We start from the raw sequence: 22,648 nt of genomic DNA on the forward strand, positions 1-22,648 counted from the left end.
CACTGCTACTGCCTGGCATGGGCACAGCACAGCCTTTGTGGGAGGCTGCTGCACCTCTGCCCAGATCTCTCTCCTTTGCACAAGATGGGGAGCTTTTAAAGTACCCAGCCTTTCCCTGCAATGCCACAGGGACATAATTTTTGGGCTAAAACCATGTCTGCTGGATGTCTGTTCCTCAGAGACATCGCCAAAGAAGAGGCTACTAATGCAGGACAATGAAAGTGCTCTGGAGCCCATGCTTTCAGTCTCTGAACAGAAGGTTTTAAAGCACAGGCAGGGTGCTTTAAAACACATTAACCAAGTGACAGATTAGTCAGCTGGCTGGGGCACTGTGGCAGTGGGAGCAGTGACTGCGCAGGGCCCTGTGGAAAGTGGCAAGTCCCCAAAGCCCCTGTGGCCAGCGTGGCAGGGCACGAGCTCTGTGCAGGCCCAGCACGAGGTGGCACTGCAGGCATGTGGCACCGGTTATTTCCCTGCCCTTTGTGTCAAAGGATCAAGGAGCCTCTTTCCAGGCAATTAAACCCGCAAGTTGATAGCCTTGCACTTTGCCAGAGCACCTTTCCCTGGCGAGGGGGAGCACCTGCCTGTTTGCCTTGCTGCTGGCACCTTACTGATACTGCTTTGTTCCAGTCAGACAACAGTCAGTACCTCAATAGCCAACACTCCGATGGCAAGAGCTCCTGCCAGGTACACGTATGTCTCAAAGGAGTTCAGGATCACGGTGTAGCAGCCCTAGGAAAGAAAAAACATGGTGAGATACACCTGAGCAGCACATTGTGTTGCTCTCACTAGGACACGAGGTGTTCTCAGACCCAGGCACCACAAGCTGGGCTCCCCCTCACCACCTCACTCAGCTCCATGGCACCAGGAGGCAGAGGTCCACGGGACAGTGCTGGGGAAGAGGAAGGTATTGCTGTAGTGTGCTGGGAGTGGTTCACAGCCCTCACTACCATGAGGAACTGTGAGCTCCTGCAGGGCAGAGAGGAGCAGCACAGAGAGGAACTCCATCTGCAAAGGGCAGAGACTAAGCACAGAGGGAAGGACACTCACTGCAAGTGACAGACATCCCAGACTGGCTAGAGAAAAGAATTATTTATTTAAAGCCAAGGCAGGAAATTCTTGATTCATCTCTCACAGCCAGCAGCTCTTTACCATCCCAGGACCTTTTCTCTCTGTTTTCCCCCAAAAGAGGCTGGCTGAACACCTGCTGATCTTGCTACAGAAGAAGAATTTCATTAGGAACTCAGGGCCATGCACTATGGCAATTATTCTGCTTATGAAGCATAGCCACCATCATCCTTAATTAAATTTATGGTTGCTAATACAATTAACAGCAGGTAGATCTTCCTGCAAAGATTTCAGGATATTTCTGGAAATCACCAGCTTATCCTGGCCTCAGTTTTCCCAGCCTAAAATTTCAACCCACTGGGAAATTTCTGCAAACAGGTGACACATAAAAAGAAAAGTAGATTGGAGTTTGTCCAATATGAAAAGTAGATTCCTCTCCACTGAGAATATACTTCACACGTACATTTTAATCCTATCTATACTGCTAGGACGTTTCGATCACCTGGTTTTTTTCCTTCCACCTATAATGGAAGTCTTGGAGCAGCAAAGACAGCACAATAGCTATGTACCTGTGTCCATGCCAGACCCTGTGAGTGAGGCACAGCCGGTGAAGAATGAGGGAGGGCATGGAGAAGATCCACTCATGAGGCCACCCCAGGGAACCCAGACTGCTGGTGCAGTAACTGAGCTGTTAAAACCATGCTTTTGTCAACATGAGACTGCTCAGCATGAGCTGTCTTCCAGCCATGTTTCAGCCAAATCTTCAGAGAAAAGCATCCAGCCCAGCAACAAATATTTGTGTGCTTGCCAGACCTCCAACCTGAACCCAGCCTTCAGCATGCTCTCCTCAGCTGGCTACAGACAGGAGTGAGCACAAGTGTGTCAGCACAGTCCTACCAGCATGGTGGCCCAAGAGCTTAACTTTGCTCCAGCAATGGCTCAATTCAGCTCTCAGTTGCTTGGGATTGTCTCTCCTGTTTTGCAGAAGTGCACTGCTCTGTTCTTGATGACACTCGCTGTGCACACAGCTTTTTCCACCAACACTTTGGTGACATGGATTTGCAGGAAGCCTTCCCTTTCCATGGGAGTGGTAAGCTTCAGCATTACCACTCAAGCAAAACTTTAACCCTCTTTCTCACAATGCATTTCTCTTTCCCTCCCTGCAGTCTGTCATCTCTCTCCTCCCCATCTATTCCCAGCAATCAGACCTGGCAGAAGCAGCATGGTGCTGTCTGCTATGATCTCTCACCCAGAGTGCCTTTGCCAACCATTTCCAGCTGCTAGTCAGCGAACAGTTCACATTCTGCTTCCAAAATCCTTTCCTCTCTTTCTCAATCTGCTCTTAAGTGCTGAAAAGAGGACCACTGCCTAGTCTGGAGGGAGAAGGAAGCTTGATCCTGCATCTCACCACCCTCACAGTCAATAATTTCTTCTGTAATATCTAGACTAAAACTACACTCTTTCAGTTTAAGGCAATTCCTCCTTGTCCTATCATTACATGCCTTTGTAAAAAGTCCCTCTTCAGCTTTCTTGTAGGCTCCCTGTAGGTACTGGAAGACAGCTATAAGAAATGCCCTTTTTCTACAGTAAAGAGTACAAAAGCAGAGAAATGCAGCTTTCCAATACTTCTCTTCTGTAGCAAACAGACATGGTTTTCTGTGGCTGTTTAACCTTTGATATTTTGATTGTATATATTGATTAGGAGTCTTTGTGAACTAAATTGGAACCATTCCTGCAGCCACTAAGAGTCAACTCCATCCCATCCTACCTGACCTGTGCTGGCTTGTTAATTAACTACTCAGAGGTAGTTCTAACCTTCATAAACACAACAGAACTTGATCTAAATTTCCACCTTACCTCTCAATCCCTTAGGAAAATCTTCGTATTTCTGATGTTACAGCACAACATGGACTTAGCAGTGTATGCAATGAAAGAAGATTTTCAAAATCAGCCATATGCCATCACTTCAAAAGCTGTCAGCAGGAGTGTAATTAGGATGTGAGGTACAGTCAGGACCTGCCAGATTCACTAGCTACCCATGACCACTGCAGCCATCTCTCTGCCCACTGTGAAGCTCCTTTTCCTAGGGTTTGACCTCCCTTACCTGCCGGTTCTGAAACCTCTCAATGCCTTCTAGACAAGCTTCCTTGTTGACAAACATCCCTTCCCGGCTCTGGAGCTCTCGCTGGCAGCAAGCCTCTGGTATCGCCTTTTCCAAAGAGGAATATGAAAGATGACGAATATCTTCAAAATCTTCTGGTCCGTTCACTCCACAGCAGGCAAACTTGGGAGAGGCACAGAGAAGAAAGGAAGACAGAATTGACACCTTTCCCTCAAAGCAGACTTGAGAAATCTAATACCTACTCTCGTAGTGATCGAAGCTTTAGTCAAAGCAGAGACAAAACAACCATTGTTTCCAAAGAAGTGAGTTGTGCTTGTACCTTGGAGCTTCTGTTTCATTGAAGTCTTTATGAAGTCCCAATGTTTCTATGCCATACTGTAGATTCTAAGGTACTACTGGGAATATCACTGCAAACTACACAGGGCTTTGGAGCATATCCAGAATGACTTTCTTGAGATCACTCAGCAGTAAGATCCAGGCTCCCAACCACCCTTTCTCCCCATAGCTAATGGCCAGGATTGTTGCTGCTCGAAGACACTGCTAGGTGATTTGAGTAAGGTCCCTCTTTAGGATTCCAGTCAGATGCTTTTTAAGGATTCAAGTCATACTCTGACTCGGTCTCCTTTCAGTCAGCAAAAGGAAATGTCTTTATTAAAGTCCTGAATCAGCATGAAGGGCAGCAATCATCCTTTCCTTTTAAGATTAAAATTGACTTTTCATCTGCAGAAGCTGACGTCCTGCTTTTCACTCCTGAAGGGATACACCGTGGGGTGTACAGAGCACTAACACATGTGTCCACACACACACCACACACACAGACTGAATTCCTTGTGGTAGGTAATAACAACTGCAGTTCCAATGACAGTTGACCTGTACCCTGCCCAATTAGGGGTGTAATAGCAAAGTCAATTTTGATAGCTAATATTTCTATAGTGAAAATACATCATTAGGCACACTCCTGCCTAAGCTGCTGTTAACTGCAAAATGCTAGTTAATGCCAGCTTTTGGCTGCTGTTGGCTGGGAATAATTCTGAAGCAGCCTGCAAGGTGAAAGGCTCAGAGCAAATGCAATGATACTTGGTTGCAGATACTTCCACTGCTCTCTGTGCTCAATATTTGAAAACTGAGGGTACTCTAATGCCTCAGGCTTTGGCGAATCAGGTGACCCTGATGCAGTCACTAGGATTTCTCTCTCAGGACTGTTGGCAGCTCCATTTGAGATTGACTGACTGCCAGCCAAAATCTCACCTCCCTTCAACCACAAGCCCTGGTGCTAGGCTGGACATAATAGGATGGTTAAAGCAGGCTGACCCTGGGAGAGCTGAGGGTGTGGACTGAATGGGATTGGGGTGGTCTGACTTACTGTGATCATAACAGAGTTCCAGGTGGAAGAGAAGACGTCTGTGTCGTTGTTCCTCTGGTAGTGCTTCTTCAACTCCTTGGTGAAGAACTCTCTGGTCAGCTGAAATGCACAGACAAGTGGAAATGTAAAGGCTATTGCCAACACCTTTCCCAAATATTTCCCAAAGGTCCCTCCTGTGAATGATGGGGGTTCTTTGGTTTTTTGTGTTTGTTCTTTTTTTTACAAACCTCAGAGGAGAAACATGAGAAAAGCCATTGGCTGAGCCATATCTATGTAGAGGGTGAAGGGTACCTGTTGAATACAACTGTCAGTCATTAAAATCAGGGACTAAACTACATCTGTACTTCTAAAATAATGTTTACACTTAAATGTTGGTAGGTTTTAGTTTTGTTGGTTTTGTTTCTTTTTTAATTTTCAGCAGTATTTGAAAGTATTTAATAAATTGAAACAGGCCTAAACCAGATTTTAGAAAGATTGTCATATCCACACCCAAACTGTATTTTCACTTGCTGTGCTTCAGGAGGTCTGCAAGCAAAGCATGATTTTCCCCTCCACTTTTCAGCCAAACCAGTTAACTTCCTACTAACAACAGGGGAACTGCTCTGAATTTATGTCAATGTGTGAGAAAGCAGAATGAAGCCTTAACATGAAACTTTCTAGAAATTAAAAAGAAGTAAAAAAATTAATTAATAGGAACTAGTCAAGTCATCTTATGAATCAGAAAAAAATGCCATTTGTTTAACAATGCTTTTGATTATCTAAACTAACCTGCATACATGAAGAAAAAAATCCTCTTTGTATTTAGATAATGTAAACATTTTTTCAATAGTCAACAATATAAATTACTGAAATTTCATTTACCCCTGTCTATATTTACAGTAAAATAGAATAAATGCACCAACAATTTGTTCCAGAGTCTTCTCAAGAAGCTAGACACCTTGAAATTACATTTACTTAGGATGACTCTCTGGAGGAATAATGAACATACCATTCTAACAATCATGTTAAACTGAACATCCCAGTTCAATCTTGCTGCCTTTCTGTCACTTCAGGACAAAAACTTCAAGAAATCCTCTTTCATGTTCCCAAGATCTGGACTTGCATGGTCCCTTCTCCAAAATATCTTGTGATTAGTGATCCACACAGGCAAAATCTTCTGCCACTGCAAAAGCCACAGTGAAGGGGGCTGGACTTGGCTGGCTACAGCGCTGCTGTGATGGTTGCACATTTGTAGGATTAGGAATTAAGCTGCCTGAAAAATACCCTTTATATTCCCCCCTGTTCTTCATATAGCACTGCTGACACAGTAACAGAGACTGCTACAAGCTGGTTTCAGGTTCTTGATATGCAACGTGAAATATCTCACATACACATACATATGTGTGAGCTTTATGGGTGGGCACAAAAGCACAAGCACAAAACTGTTTGTTTTGTTTGTATCACAAAATTTAAGGACAAAAAAACCTGTAGTGACTTTTAAGAAGATCCTGGATACCACCTAATATTGGCTTCTCTTTTACAAATATAAACAAAGGCCAAATGTAATTACTACATCAGTACTGAGTAAAACTTTGTCACAAATACTTGAATCATGCAATTAGCTCAATCTCACTACCTTTAATTAGTTATACCATTTAATTCCTAAATGACTTTTTTGGGACAGATATTAACTCAGTTTTTTGCTTTTGAACATTAAAATACCAGAGAAGATGGTATTTTTCCTTTGGGAATTTGGTGCACTGAGGGAAGGTGAGATTAGAAGATGCTGAATTAAGTCCTCGGTGTTCTCCTTCCCTTCCCTTTCTCTGTGTACTTTATCCATGCAGCATCCAACTCTGCAGAGAGCAGCACAGTTTTTTGATGCTCGTCTGTTCCTGAAGCACACACTTTGAAACTGATATTACTGCTGGTAATAATCCCAGCTGGTTGCCTTTGCTGGGGTCTAAAACAAAAGAGTAATTTAATATAAAGTGAAACCTTTATTTTGACAGGAGTAATCCCAGAGGAAATTGTTCAGAGTTTGTGTGTGATTTTTACAACACTTGGCCTAAAACAAAACCTAGTGCTGGAAGAATACATTTGCCAGAAAAAATAACAGATTCCATTTTGTTGGTCTTAAACTGCTTCTCCTGAGCATCTCAAGTTCAGAAGAATAGGGCCAAAAAAAAATTCTTCTTTTAAGAAATTGCTGGTAAAGGAGGATGAAATAAGACAGTCCTATTGCCATACCCATGGCCCTCCTCTAGCTGAAACAAGTACCGGCCCTGATGAGGTTGGTGCACATTGGACTTTTATGGCAAGAGCCATTCAGAAGGGAGCAAAGGACCTACTGATAAAACTAGAGCTTCACACAGGCTTTGACAACACAGTTGTGGCAGCCACAGCCATGAACAATAAGGAGCTGTTCAGCTGTGTTTTGGGCGGGGTGCCTCCGATGCAGCACATGCATGCATACATTTACATGGCAGTGAATGAAATGAGACTGTTTTGTCACATTGGTTCAAAAAATAGCTTTGCTGGGATTAGTGCAGCCAGATAAAAGGGGTTTAGAAAAAGGAGGGCATTTCTGCACAACACAGGCATGCTGGCACTGCCAAGGAAGGTCACAGCCTTCTCATGCTGCGCTGTGCTTAAGGACACTGAACGCTGTACAAGAAGCTGCCTTCATGGTGCAGGGAACAGGACGCACTCCTGCCCATCTACATCGGCCTGGAGCATTCTGGTGTGTCTGCCACAGTACAGGGCATGGAGGTGCAGTCACCAGTGCTGCACTTCCCACTCCTGCCATGCCATCCATCTGAGACACCTCTGTCTGCTCAGATGAGGAAGGTTCACATTCTTTAGCTTTTTGCCTTATGTCTGAGGAAATAGAGGCACTAGCATCCAAGGTGACTTGCTTATTAAGTGTTAGAACTGGAGCTAAAAATCCAAACATCCAGACTCCATCCAAAGCCTGCCACTGGACTCTTCTGTTCCCTACCATCTGCTTTCTTGCTTGCTAAGACAGTTCACTAAGAATCCCCTCAAATATCAAATTTCCCATCCGTACCTCTCAATGGCATAGAAAGAGCAATCCCTATTGCTCTTTCAAAGTCTCTCTCTAGTGTTCATGAAAGTCATTATTTTATAGGGGATCTTCTAGATGATAAAGGGTTCTCCACTCCCAAAACCTCCTTTTCTAAGGAAGAGAAACTCTGGTAATCCCCTAGCTAATTAACAGAAGCCTTCTTCTTCAGAGACTGCTTTTAAATAGCTCTTTGGAAGTGCAGCTGGAATTGCAGATCACAGTAGCTCACCTTTGTGAACAACAACTTCACTTACCCCACCACCTTGCTCTACTTCACTGACTCTTCCTCTCATTTGAAATCTCAGCAGAAAACATCTCTTTTCTCCCTTATTTTTGTCTCTTGATTTCTCTCACTCCCATAGCTGTTAATAATTTAACCCCACTGAGTATATGGGAGCTGGTTTGAATGTAAAACTATACAACAGAAAGCTGCAGTGAACATTATCTGTAAAGCAAGCAGATTAAGTGTATCTTTTGTCTCATTTTACACACCCAGAGAGGCCACAGCCATAAGGACTGGTGCAGTGACCATCACAGAATCCTGCTTGGTAAGCGTCAAAGAAATTTAAATTGGCTAAGTGTGCATTTGCCACCACATGCCCTGAAAGTAATTAATTTTGTAAAAAAAAAAAGAGAAAAGCACATCTGATCTTGACTTTAAATTGCTATTGTGAAGAATTCTTCCCACTATGGAATCGATGAAAGACCACCTCCGTCTGTCTATGTAGCTCACCCTAACCCAAAGTGACAGCAAAATTGGCCACAAGTAGCTTCCAAGTCAGATGAGCTACCACCGCAACTTACAGCAATGCCAAAACAAGGGCTATTTTTTCTAGAACAAACCTGAGGAGAGAACAAACCACAAGAACTTGCAGAACAAGTTTGACTTCTGCATAGAGCCATCTCCAGCTATGCTGGGATCTGACGTTCTTCATTCCTTCCCATTTAAGCCCTTCCTGTCAATCATTCTGACAGAGTGGGAAGCTGGTGATACAAACAAGGAGACAAGCTCAAGAAAGATAGAAGTTTGGTCCCTTTCAAGTCATATCTCACAAAACACTACCAGATGCCACAGAAGTCTAGAATAACGACTGTGACCTTATCTTGCAAGATAACATGACCTTACATGTCCTGTGGGAGTGGAAGGTACCGATGTTTTTCCCAGAAGCAAGCTGTAAGCGAGGAGGACACGTCAGAAATGCAGTCACCTTGCACCCAGGACTAGCAACAAGCCTGGGCAGTTTGTTGTACCTTTTACCAGTTTCCCACAGAGAAGCGGGGAGGTAGGAACCATCAGCTGAGAGCTGCTCGCCCAGCCCCTGCTCTGCAGGGACCATGTTTTGTATCTGTGACAAAACATATACCCGGGTCTGCAGGCCAGTTTTTACGTGTGCGGTCTGCTCCTTGTGCTGAACCAAAGGAATTCTCTAAAAACTCCTAAGAGCAGAGCTGTAATGACCAGAAGACACCAGACTTCACCCCATACCGCAATATGTTTATAGGTGTTTCCATAAGGGTATGTTCTCAAAGCTTAAACTGGAATGGGGCACCCATTCTGTGTGCAGAGTGCCATCCCTTCCCCACTGCCTTCAGATCTGAGGCAAAGACAAAAGACCACCAGCTCATAAATAGAAGAAAGTCCTCTCATTACCTCCCCCCAAGCCCATCCTACTATACAAATACCACACTCTCTTGCTATGAGCTTCCTAAGTTTTGATTATTTTCTATCAAAAACTTTTAAAAATGAATAAAATTAGAAGTATATACTGGTTTAAGAAAATCATCCTTCTACGTGGCCCTTCTTTGCTCCTGCCACATTTCTCTCACGCTCAGTACAGCAAATGTGCTGTATCTTACTACTGGCAGAGACAAAATAAGCAAAATAAATACTAACAGTCACTAGTGACCACCTCTACCAGCCAATGTTTTTTCAAAGCCATCACTCCAAGAAGGATGGACCTACTTCAGTCAGGCTCTCCTTTGCACATGTGTGAACATGAAAAAAATCCACAGACCTTTGCTGTTTAGAGAAAGAAATGAGACTGTGGTTACTACTACTGTAGTAAAAGTTTACCACTAGCACAGGGGAGGGATGATGGCCATATAACAATATTCATTGCAGAAGAATAGAGAAAGGCTACATCATATGAAGCTTTGGAGAGAAGGACAAATCTAAGCAGGGCAATAAGTGGGGTGAGATTTGCTTAGGGCAGGTCTGTGGGGGATATCTTACAAGAAGCATTGGTAGCAGTCTGGTGAGCAGCAGAACATGGAAGATCAAGAATAAATATGATTAGAAGATTCATAAGAGATTTTTTGTACTGCAGAGTAAGCATTGGCTCTGTCTGGAAAACAGAAGTTTTCAACTATTAATATTAAACCCGTGATATATTGAAAAAGGAAAATAGTTGCTTTTAATCATAGTGTGACTTTACTATAAAACTTCTCTCTGATGGAATGTGCAGCTGGTTTGGCTGCAAGAGGGTCAGGAAGACTTTAAAAACTTCAGGAATAAGTGTGCCCCATAAACTTCCCATACTGCACCAGCCAGGTTAGTTAGCATTCCCTGGCATGCTGGCAGTTCTGCAGACAGGGTAGTAATGAATGAGGTTTGCTGATATTTCAAACAGTCACTGTACAGACAAATCAGCCACTAACACCCTGCTCCAGGTGTGTATAACCCCACTAGGGTCCAGAGATTGCCCACCGTCAGATACTTACATTTTCTCTGAATATAAAAGCCAGGATTGCAGCTGAAAGCTCCGCCAGGAAGATTAACAAAATAAACATGAAGAACTGGAAGAGAGAAGATAAAAACCACAAACATAGCATTAAATGTCTGCAATAGGTAGTAGGAATACCAGGTTTTGCTAATCACCAAAGAGATGAAAAAAATAACTAAGGAAACTTTCCCCCCCCCTTACAATTAAGAAACTGTACGAGGCAGTCACTTGAAGCACACACATTCCCTCTCCGACCTCATCACAGGACATGGGTGCTTGTGACACTTTTGCCTGGTTCTAATGAGTAAAAGCATATAAGGTTACAGAACCCATAGCATCCCCTGATAAACCTGCACCAGGTCAAAACAGTATAGCCTACTTTGATGGAAAAGTTGACATAATTGTGGACATGCTCACAGAGGTTAAACTGTCCAGACACAAGTATAGGTATCACATGTAAATACACAGACACATAACCCAGATCGCAATACAAACAAATTTTACTGTAATACAATCACAGCTTTTCTTGTGTGGAAGGAGGAAGTGGGATATACCCTCAAATATTTATAGCTATGACCTAAAATGGGCTGTTTTCATTTCAGGTCAAAATTAGCCTTGGTTAATATCCCCCCCACACAGTGGGGTTGCACTAAGTTAAGTACTAACCACACAGAACCTCTACAGAAATTTGATAACATACCATAATAATTTAATTTGGTTATGCCAGTATCATCCCTGTCTTGTATGGTACCCAAAGTGTGCATATTCACATTCTTAAGATAAGAGCATGCTGCAGACTTGACAGAAAGCACAGCCTGCACATTAAGTGATAGTAAAAGGGAAACAGGCCTCCAGGTTGAAGTAAAACTCTTTACACTTATGTCATCATAATTTTAGGAAAAGGAAAGGAAAGCAAAACAGAGAGGCACATGGCTGTTCAATTTGAGCTAGAACTATATTTCATCCTGTTGCCTTTGCAACCTTCTGCTGCTTCAGTCTAAAATTTTGGTTTCCAGTCTTGCCAAAGGCACCTTGTTTAGGTGAGGTTACCAAGCCTGGGTGATCCACTGTGCCTTCACCCCCCACCCAACAGAAGTAAATCAGATGCACTTGAGAGGTCTCATCCCCAGGGACCGACATGCTGCTGGGAGGGTGCTGTTCCTGGGACCTTGTCTACTCAGAGCACTCAGGTACTCGGAAGTGTTTCCAGCCCAGGATGAGTGATGGGACTCCTGTGGGCTTCCACTTCAGATTCTGCCTGTTCTTGTGACCAGTTCTCAGTGACACTGATGCCTTGTGCTAATCTGATGCTGCTTCAGTCATTATGAACCAGTAAAAAGAACAGACAGGGATTGCCCTTTAACATCCTTAAAACAATGAATGCTGGTGCTGAGGAATAGCTATAGGGACAGAACAGAAAGTGGCAGGATTCACACTCTCTCCCGAAATGGCATTAATTTCCATTCTTATAGACAAAATCATGGACTTGATTAACTGTAAGTCTGAACTAGGTGGACATTTTTTATATTCTTATTGCCATAAAGAGAAATTACCATTTGAATTAGCCTGTCTAAAATTCAAACAGCCCAAGAATTAGCCCACAGACTTTGAGATTATTTTACAGAACTGAGTAAATGTTAAGACATTAACTCAGATTTTGGCATTGTGTGAGAAAGGCAAAAGTGAACGGAGAACCCTGTAAGGCCACAACATGTGGAGGGTACATGTTGCCAATGAAGATAGATGAAGCAACAAGTAAAAATAAACACAAGAAAAGTCTGGATTTTTTTTGTGTGTGTGTTTGTGTGTGTTTGAGAAGTTTATAGAAGGTCTTTCCGAAACAGAAAACAGGCAGACAGGGCCAGAAGTACTATTGTGATCCCCAAGCAATTATTTATAAACAGTGTCTGAAAGGCAGTGCATTGTGCACTTCAGTAATGGATAGAGAATTCAAACTATCTGCTTGGAATGGGCAAAATGTTGTTTTGTTGTCAATTATCAGAGCTTTAAGTGATTTTTCCCCACTAGAAAAGCACATGCACCACCCTATCACATTTGTCTTCCAGCTTCTGCAGTGGAAACAAAAGCAAAGGAGCCTGGGCTCAAATGACAAAACAAAAGAAGTCAGATGAGCAGGGATTTTGGTTTTTAACAGCATACAGTTCTTGATTTTACTGAACTAGTTAACACTCTAATTTATTCTTACTGCTGGAGTTTTCTGTGTGGCTTCTTTTTTTTCCTGCTCAGAGACTGTTTTAATTTCACCACAGGAGGGCAAAGAACAAGTGATGAGAATGAACGATGCTTTGCAAATTCACATCATCATCCATCAAGGGATCTCAGCATAGTCACTAAGGTCTAAGGTGGTGATCAAGTGATTAATCCCATCACCCTGCTAATTGCATTTCATTTACTGATTACTGGGAGGCACATGTTCACCCAAGCTCCAGCACAGGTCTGTGCAGAAGTGGAAGCAGTCATTCCCAGATTATCTGTGATAAGCTTCGTTATCATTCCCAAACTGATTTACACTTATGCTGTGCACTCTGCATTACAGATTTGTAAGTTACAGTAGGGAAAAACTCACAAGCAGCCATTAGGGTTGATGAGAAAAAGATGGATCATCAGTGTTTCAGAACTTGCTCCCATTCTGCATTTGAAGGAGAGTCAAAATCTGCTTAATGTGTTTTCCTTCCAAAAATTAAATTGATTACGGATAAGGAGCCAGCTGGTTAATGCATGGGACACAGCAACCTCACATTCAAATTCAAGCTTGATACTTGACATTTGAACACAGATACTCCCCACATCCAAGGTGAACATCCGAAGAAATGGGATCTCTCATACTAGTCAAAAATCTTGCCACAGCTCCAGGTGATGATTGCAGGAATTTTCACAGAAGTGGTCTAGCAGAAGTTTCCACAAATTAATGCTTTGTGTTTACTTTTCATAACTCATTCAATGTTTCAGTTTCAGAACTGCTGTTCCAAAAAGCGTCAACCATCTTTAACTCAAAGGACCTGGACCTGCATTTTTATGCTGAGAAGTTTTACAGGAATGCAAAACAAGATGTCTGCATTTAAAACTAAGCCAAATGAAGCTAATGTGGGGTCTTCTCTTAATAAAGCTGAATTCAGTCTCTTGGCACAATGTTGCACATTCAATAGTACTTTGGATTCTGATTTTTACAGTGTTGTTTTGCAGTCAAAGGACCTTTAGGACAAGTTATTCAGTGTCTGATTTGCAGGCTACTGTTCATTCATCTTTTTTTTGTGAGCCAGGTCCAAATGCTAGGAAATCTAGAAACGCTTTCACACCCTTGTGCTTAATGCAACATTAGGTTCCATGGTGATAGGGTTATTTTTTACCAAAAGACAAGCAGCTTAATGAAAAATAAAAGTCCTTGCAAACACTGAAACCAGAACCTAGAGAACATGCATCTGTCTTGTCCCTTCTATCTTCTGTTTACATTTGGACTAAAAGCTTCAGGCATACATTATGCATCACTGAAATCTCACTCAAGCAGCTCTCTGGCTCATCAATTCTTTAACAACTTTGTAAGTGGACTTGATTTGATCTAGCAACTTCTCCCCAGGTACCACCCTCACAAAGACTTATACTCTCTGTTTTGCAAGTGTTCCCAGTCTCTCTGGCATACAGTCATTAATCTTTTTCCTATTCAGTGTCTAAAACTTACTCCTATCAGACTTCAGGTTTCACAGATGTTTTAAGATCAGCTGATTTTAACATCAGCTGGTGTGGCCCCAAAAAAGAAGTTAGAAACATAGTTCTTCTCCCAGGTCCTCGTCCAAGTGCTTCACACTGCTGAACATGAGATGGCTGGCTGTTTAGATGAGTTGGCGTTGATACAAAAAGCCCTCAAAGATCTGACTGATCAAAATGGAACAATAATTCCTTATCCAGTAATTACTTTTAGAGTTTCTCCTAGTCTGGGACATTATTTCCAGCTCATATTTTTCTCACATTTTGTTCAAAATAAAATAATAATGAAGGTAAATAAATAAAGCAGAAGGGCTCAGAACTATCTCTAGGAGTAAGAAAAGTAATAACCACAAAATTAAGTGTACTGGAGTATAATAACTAAAACACATGGGAAAACATTCAAACCTGTAAATGATGTTAAATCAGGGGAGAACATGGCCCAGAGCTCCCTTTCTCCAGCCAGGTCACCAGTCTGTATGCAGCAGACTGAAAATATTACTCTCCCCTTCACTCAAAACAACATTTCTCATCAAACTTCAATTTTAGTTTCTTAATCTGACAAGGATGGGCTTTGAAGTAACTTCAGGCTCATTGGGCCTCATCCTTTCCATTTTATTAGGTTCCTCAGGGCAGATCTCCACAGACTTCACAGGTGATACATTTGTTTTTCTGATTTACTTCTGAGGTGAATCACTAGAAATGAAACCCAGAGCGGCTTCCCCAAAAGGGCTCTCGTTGGCAGGCTATGAACTCAAGACATATGGGAGCCAAGGGCCAGAGAGAATTTATCTCAGTAAAGCCATGCTCATCTCTAGGAAAGGATGGGTTTGCATTCAAGAAAGAGGACTTTCCTGTCCTGTTTAAAGTTAGAGACAAGTGTTTTTTGAACCATGAAGCAGCTGTGCAAGACACAATCCTAACAAAATTCAATAAGATCAAGATTTTAAAAAAGAAAAAAACAAACAAACAAACCAAAACAAAAACAAACAAACAAAAAAAAAAAAAACCAAAATGCACAACAAACCCTAAGTGCCACCAGACACATTGGGAGAAACAAAAGATCACATTAATAAAAAAAAAAAACCTGAAAGGGAAAAGAAAATTAAAAAGAAAACTAATGGTCTTTGGTCTTTCAATACATAACTGGCAGTACTTTCCAGTAGGAGATAATGGCTGGAAATCCTTCAGTATCAAAACTTGGGAGGAATGGGGGGGCAAGGGCAGAAGTGACTTATTTTAGCTCTTTGTAATTATTGATGACCACCATGGGCCCTGTCATTCACACCAATTTAATCCTGTCATTCAGGGGAAAATTTGTCCAAAAGTAACAAATCTGGTTCATTTTAGGAGCAGAGCAGGCTGTATCAGGAAGTGACCAGCTATTGAGAGCACCAATGACAGCAATGACTGTTATGATGCAGTTCTGGGCTGGGCACTTCTGCTGGCATGGGGGGGCTCCCTTGCACAGGGGCTGTGCCCCAGTGTTCCCTCCTTTGTTGTGAACCCCTGAGGAATGAATCTAAAAGTGGAACAGTAGGTTTTGAGTAGCCAAGAAAGGACCGTTTTTGGTCACTTTATAAAAGTAGAAAAAGATCGAGCAACCAAATGGGGTCAATTAGAATGAAAGCTTAAAAGGGTCAAAATACACTCCCAGACTGGGCTCAAATCTGTACAGGTGAAAAAGCAAATTATCTGTATTTCTAGCAGTGTGTAAAAGTATCCTAAGCCTACTTATTATCCGAAGGAAAACAGCTACAACAGCAGCCACCCATTCCTGTGCTTATCCCAGCCATTATCACCTATCCAGTCACCCCTATGGGAAGCACCAAGAGACCAAGAGAAATTGCAAGGGCACTTACAAACAGCAGGAGGCATTTGTTCTCACGGATGGCACCACAGCAGCCCAGGAAGCCCAGCAGGAAGAGCATTGCTCCCATGGCCAGCATGATGTATGCTCCAGTGAAGAGCAGGGGGTTGGCAGCCACTATCTCTCGAAAACCTGTGGGATCCACAATGACCCAGATTCCGAGTCCCAGCAGGCATGCTCCTCCCAGCTGTCACAGCACAAGGACAGGAGAGAGAGTGAGACAGGTCAACATAAAACAACTGCTGCAGAGAAACTGGATTCATTGCTTATCTTTTGATCAAAGACGTTAATTTGGAGAATTTGTATTTCTGCAAAGCATGTATTCTCTGCTGTGCAGGTGACTTCTGACATGCTGGTCTTAGTATCTCTTGCTCAATAAATGAATCATTTGCAGCAAAAGCACCTTTCTTTCTTGACACATCACTCTACCAACTGTTTACTGCCTCCGTACTGCTGAAAGACATCTTGATCTGCTGCCACATCGTGAACCATACCTGCCACGGAGGCCAGGGTAGCTGGACACTCCCACCCTTCCATTCAAAAACAAAAACAGCTAAGAATGACTCAACATGTGGTAAGGAAATTACTGCTTCTGAGTGAAAACCTCAGCAGGGCATCCAGGACTAAAAAATAATTTCTTCTGCCATTCAAGGATGAACTATGTGCACCATTAGTTACAGCTTTCCCTGTTGTTTCCCCTGTCAAGGACAGCAATAATTCAGACAACAGTGACCACTGTGCTGCCTTACTGAATGTTTGGGCATCTTTGGATGCTGCAAACCACTCAGTGATTGCTAATGCACAGCAGAGGGGATATTCTGTATTGTGGCAACTTTACCACACTATAGCCTATCCTGCTGGGCAACAGCAGGCTGCTGGAAACAGGGATCCAGAACAGAAAGTGAATTCCAAATACTTACAAATATAAAGAAATTGAAAAGAAACATCAGGTATTTCATGCAGCTCAAACAGTCTCCCTCCATGGTCTTAAGGGTCCTTTTGTCCAATTCCTCCTGCAAAACAACAGCACTTTCTTAGCACGCTTATTTTAATTGGAATGAGACAATCCTATCTCCAATTTATTTGTATTTCCCCCAAGACCCTGTGGAGTTCATTATACAGAAGAGTTCTTACCTGAACAGGGAACATAGCACAGGCTAGTAAGAGATAATGATTGCTGCTTGATTCCTTTGTGTTCTTTAAGGTCTGAAGGTGAACACAGAAGTGAAGGGGAAGGTTGCAGAAGACCAAAGGTCTAGCTTTACTTGCAGAGTGAGATGGTGGGGAAAAAATATCCCTCTGCACATGAAGAAATTTTTTTACCCATTCCTTGAAGCTTGTCAAGTCTAAGAATTACTGAATGTACCTGTCTATTTCACACTGAGAAAAGGTCATATTGAAACAGGAGCCCGAACAAGCTGTGCCCAGTTAGAAGACACACAAAGAGCATTTGGGACAGCTATCTTCATAAAATCTTCCTCTACAGAATGAACACCACACAAACATGGACAACAGCTTCAGGGAAACTTGTAGACATTTGGGCTTGGAATGACAGCAGTGCGAGGACATGGCAAGGCCCAAGGAGGACGTCCTCACGTGGTCACTCAGCCTGGGGCACAGCATCTGCTTGACATGCAGTGTGAGATGTTCCTGTGCTAGTGAGATCCTGCTGCTCTATGTCCCACCCTCACAGATCTTTTGCAAGAAGGACCCATGGATCAATGTTGGAAAGCTTTGGAGGCCAGGAAAAAATGCTAAGGAATCTTAACCAGTTCTGAAACTCAGTGTCTGATTTAGACAACAAAGTGCTTGGCCAGTGCTTCTGTTGGAAGAGCAGCAATAAATCCTGACCAAGTGAGGCTACACTGGAGGAAAGTTCCTGCTTGCTCTTTAATGAGGTGACTATGTGTCCAAATATGGCGGTTTATTACCAAGTACCCTAGAGGGACAGACAAATAAATACATGAAATAGTAAAACTTCCACTGAAACAATGCAGTCATAACACTGTGCACAGATGGAACCATACATTTGCAAACCCAGAGGCACAGGTTTGCTTGGCTCCCCAGAGGAGCCTTCCCAAAGCCCACATGCTTCTTAATGCATCTCATTCCCTTTCTCCACTTCAAATGCCATTCCCTAACAGACATGTGTCTAATGATATGCTATGTTAGCAAAGTCCATTTAATTCTCTTAAAAGAAAAAGCTGAAATTATCCAAGATTTTCACCAGGCCAGAAATAAAACTGCCTTTCACTCCATTGTTTTTGTTAAACCACAAAATCTGTGAATGCTCTAGAGCCTCACGAGGTGCTTTTCTCTGTGACCATAGGAACTGCTCTGCTTTAGCCAAAGAGCTGAGAAAATCCATGGCAGGCAGAGCTCCCAGCACGGGGCAGCCTGAGGTAAGAGCCAGATTTTTTTTACACAGTGTGTGTTTGGTACACTGCTTTCACTTGATTTAAAATCAAATCAATTCCTTCTTTTTGAAAAAACAGGCTGAGACACAAATAGTGTTTCACAGAAGCCCATGAGGGCTGCTTTCCCTCTACAGCTGCCTGTACGTCTCTTTTCTAGAGGAATCCTGGAAAGATCTACCTTGCTTCTGGAGAAACACAAACCTGAATCTAAACCTGAGAATGAGAGCAATGTTTTTTCTTTACAAAGCTTGTTTTCTTATACCCCGATACATAATTGTTTTGCCCAGAGAAATTCAAAGACAAGATGGTGACTGCAAGAGATTGGGAAGGGAGCAGAACTCGGATGTGGGCCTGCAGGAAATGCCCACATCTCCCTGACAATATTTAAAGCCATGCCTGCAAATCTGCCAGAGAACATGGATCTGGAGGTCCAGAAGGCTAAGGAGCTGGGCAGAGAATTCTTCAGTTTCATGTGAAAGGTGAGCCTTCAGCTGCACTAACCCATGAGCTGGACGCTAGAGAGGGATATGAAAATACAGACAAATCAATAGGGTACTGGGATTTCAAGAGTCCCACAATTAGTGTCACCAAGATGTTTCCATCACCACACTAAAAATTCTTGCTGCAGTGAAACAAAGGATGGCTAAATCCTGGTAAATTAGCCAAAGTCTCTAAGCTATCTCAGAAATTTCAAAGTCCTGCTGCCTTAAGCACCTACCTGTGTGATCCATATTATAGTAGACTTAGTCAAAAAAAAAAAAAAAAAGAAGAAAAGAACAAAACCCAAAACTGTTTAGCCTTGTTGTGACACTATACATACACACTCCCCACTACAGTCACCCACATGAAAAACAATGCCTGTTGTCCAAGAAGCAGCAGCTCCCAAGCCTAACATTGTCTTACAGCTTTGCAGTGTTGATAAATCCCGTTCCTGCCTTACTTTCCTTTCCATGTCTGGGACTGCTTCCTCTGTAAGGTGAACAAGCTCCTTTGGGACTGCTCCGATTTACATGAGCTGAATATAGGTGTACTTTTATTTTCAAACACAAACACAGGCTATGATTGTTTGCATCTCTCCTGCTGCCCATCCACTCAATATGTTACAATGTTTTCCAGGCATAAGAAGGGAAGGGAGATTTTAAATCCTTTGAGCAATCAGATCCTGGAAACTTCACTGTCCAGAAGAACCAGACAGTCACAAAAACCTGGGAGTAGCACAAACACATGCACACTCAGCTTTGACAAACAAGGGCTCCCTTCTTCTTTTGCTTGGGCAAGAAATTGTCCCCAGAGGTGGTACCGGGCTCAGATTTGTAATTCCTGAACCCACTACACTTCTCACAGCAAAGCAATAACTAAGAGCAACCTTACTCATTGTGCTGTGCTTCAGATCGCCCACTGGGGCTTTCAGATTTCAAACTTCTTCCACTCAGGATGAGCAAATGGAACTCGGGGGCAGCAATGTGAGGTCTGGGCTGGTAAAGCCAAGAACAAACCATATCAGTGTTTCTACATCAGAAGAACTCAATGCAAGCTTCCAATTAGCTTTGCTAATTAGCTGAAGGTACCTGGAGTCCCTGATGACAGGCTTCATGGCTAAAATAACTGACATTAAAGGACAGTCCTGACTCACTGAGATGGGCTTGCATTCTACTTTTCTTTTTAAGCCATACACACAAAGAGCAAATTATCTGAGTTACTCCTACTACGCACTGACACAAGTGTGATAAAAATTGAATGCCTATGTCCTAATCTACCTTTTAAAAATACCTTTACTCCCCTCCTCCAGGCCCCAGATCTGTGAGAGATTAAGTTCTTCTCTGCAGGAGACATTTAAGGCTAAGCAAACATTAACAGTAAGAACTGCAGAAGACAGTGGCTGACAGATGCTCTCCCTGGCTTGTCCTATCTCAGACCTGTGAGACATATGAGATGCATTTGTTTTTGTCTGAAATGCAGCTATAAATGTCCAGCTTTTTCTTAGGCACATTATTCTACATTTCTCTCTCCCCTGTATCCCCCATTAATTTTATCATGCAAAGGGATAGGGAGGCTAAAAGTCCCCAGCAGTGTAGCCAGGAAACACAGCCCAGCTGCTGTAATCAGTTAGGAGTAAAGTCTAGTTTTTAAGGCAATGCATTTTTTTGTTCTCCAGCCACTTCCTTCCTTTTGTCATTTGCTTTGCATGCCTTGCAGCTGCCTTGAACTTCATGTTTCTAAAGGCAGCTGCCCAACCACACCCCTCCAAAAGGCCTCCAATTTTCTCTTTGCTGCCACTGACATTTCCCTCAACCCCCACATGCCTTTAATACTGGATTGAAACCCATGGATTCACTTAAATTGCTTCTTTACCTTTGCTTTGAAGAAGGAATCACTGAAAAACTTGGGTTGGACAGAACCTCTGGATGTCACTGAGTACAAGCATCCACTGCCTCCAGCGTGGGCCAATTCCAAATCTGACCCAACTTCAAAGTTAGAGCATGCTGCTTAGGGTCACATTAGTTTTGAATGTCTCCAAGGACTGAGACTCCCCAGTCTCTCTGGACACCTCTTCCAATGTTTGATGACTCTCCTTGGTAAAAAGACTTTTCAAAACAGCTGCACAAGGTCTGTCTGAGTTACCTGGTGGCAAATGGAGCAAGAGCATCTCATGGATGTGCCAGTCTCTCAGAACTCTCAGGAGCACCAGTCTCAATCCTCACATCTTCTGCATTTTGTCACTCCTACCCTTTACTGAAAACAAGTGTGTGAACCGTTTTCCTTGCCCATCCCTAACAGGCCACTGCAAACAATTAGTGTTTCAGTATGGAAATTCAGACAGATTGGCTGATTGCTTATCACAGTCTCCCCATCTCAAATACTTGATAGAAAACACAGAATAACTGAGATTGAGAAAGATGTCTACAGGTTCTCTTGCCTCAATCAAATCACTTTTTCAGTCACTGCTCTTCTATGACATGATCTGTGTATACCTTCTCTCAACATAAATATCTCTTTGCTGTCAACATGCATGAAGAACTTGTCCACTGAACTGATGCTGTTACTTCCTCTAAAAAGTAAGTTCTGCAGTACTTCCTGCAGAACATTAGCCTGTGGCTTGAGCAGGAAATTATGCCAACTCACACCTACGTTCATAGCCATACGTAATGCACCAAGTAAAAGCAGAAGATGTGCTTGAAGTTCTCCAGAACCAGTGCCAGGTAGCCTTTAAAAGTATTAGAAAATATGGACTAGATTCTCTTTCAAGTAAATGTATTGATTTCTAGAGGCTGTCCCAGATAAGGTGTCACTGGAAACAACCCTGAAGCTCTAAGCTGTGCCAGTGGCAAAGGATCACCACCACTTGGCATTGCTCCATGGTGTCCCCTCCCCAGCAATGTGGCATTGGCTTGCAGGCATGGAGACTTGGCTCAGCATGCTTGCCTTCCTTCCCAAGTACACCTCCCATAAAAGGATTTCTGTGTTCACTACCTCCAAGCAGTATTCAACTTTACACCAAAGTAGTGGGATCTCCTAAGAGAACATATCTAACAGGGAGGGCCTTCCAGAAAATCCTCTCAGAGCATTATTTTCTCACAGTCTGCTCCTCTAGATGCAAGAGAGATTAGAGGCAGTTTCATAAGGACGGGTGACTTTCTGCAGTACCTCACCGGCAATACAGTGGCAGATGAGGTGTGTATTTCTTACTGCCTCCAGCACACCACAGCCACCCTTAAGCTGCTCCAACAGAGATACAGAGAAAGTACCTGGCATACAGAAAGAGAAAGTCATTAACAGCACTCACCTTTACTAATCTTGGGACTTGAAGCACAGGGTCTTTTCCAGTGTTTAATTGTCTGTGTGTCCCATGTATCTCCTTCTATCCAAACTTGTCCTGTAAGAGAAAAATATGCAATTACTAAAGTCAAGAAAATGCAATCATTTTAAATACAAAATTTATTCAAACACACCATCCTGATGAACGTGCTCAGTCTAATTGCCACCTTAATTTGGTGTACATTAGTACTAATGAAGAGCTTTTAATACCCACTGAGAGATTTAATTCCTCAGAATCTCTTTAACAATCTTTGGGGGTGTTTTAAATGCCCACAGACCACATGTAAATATATAGTCCCATTACACTTGCACTGCATACCAGAAGAGGACTAGATTAATACCACCTGTACCTTCAATATTTTATAGGAGGTTTAGACAAACTTTAATCTGCTGTGACTTTACAGCCCATTTACTGGGAAAATGGAAAAGGCAGGAAGGAAGATGGAATGCATCTTTGGGAAGCCCAGCCATTAGAAGCAGCA

General features: G+C 42.7%; 1 protein-coding gene across 4 annotated transcripts in view; it reads right to left on the reverse strand.

The window, feature by feature from the left end:
* Positions 1–22,648, reverse strand: part of TSPAN18 (tetraspanin 18) — a 123,227-nt gene that overhangs the window by 3,896 nt on the left and 96,683 nt on the right. For all 4 annotated transcript variants that reach the window (XM_053945392.1, XM_053945391.1, XM_053945393.1 and 1 more), the window contains 7 exons: positions 22,135–22,224; positions 16,854–16,946; positions 15,926–16,120; positions 10,342–10,416; positions 4,554–4,652; positions 3,173–3,352; positions 649–732 (listed from right to left, as the gene is read on the reverse strand). In XM_053945392.1, coding sequence (XP_053801367.1) covers positions 649–732; positions 3,173–3,352; positions 4,554–4,652; positions 10,342–10,416; positions 15,926–16,120; positions 16,854–16,916 — 696 coding nt within the window. In that variant the 5' untranslated portion in view covers positions 16,917–16,946; positions 22,135–22,224. The remainder of the gene's footprint in view (positions 1–648; positions 733–3,172; positions 3,353–4,553; positions 4,653–10,341; positions 10,417–15,925; positions 16,121–16,853; positions 16,947–22,134; positions 22,225–22,648) is intronic.

This window comes from Vidua chalybeata, chromosome 6 (genome assembly GCF_026979565.1).
Source record: "Vidua chalybeata isolate OUT-0048 chromosome 6, bVidCha1 merged haplotype, whole genome shotgun sequence".
In the NCBI taxonomy this organism is placed as follows: Eukaryota; Metazoa; Chordata; class Aves; order Passeriformes; family Viduidae; genus Vidua; species Vidua chalybeata.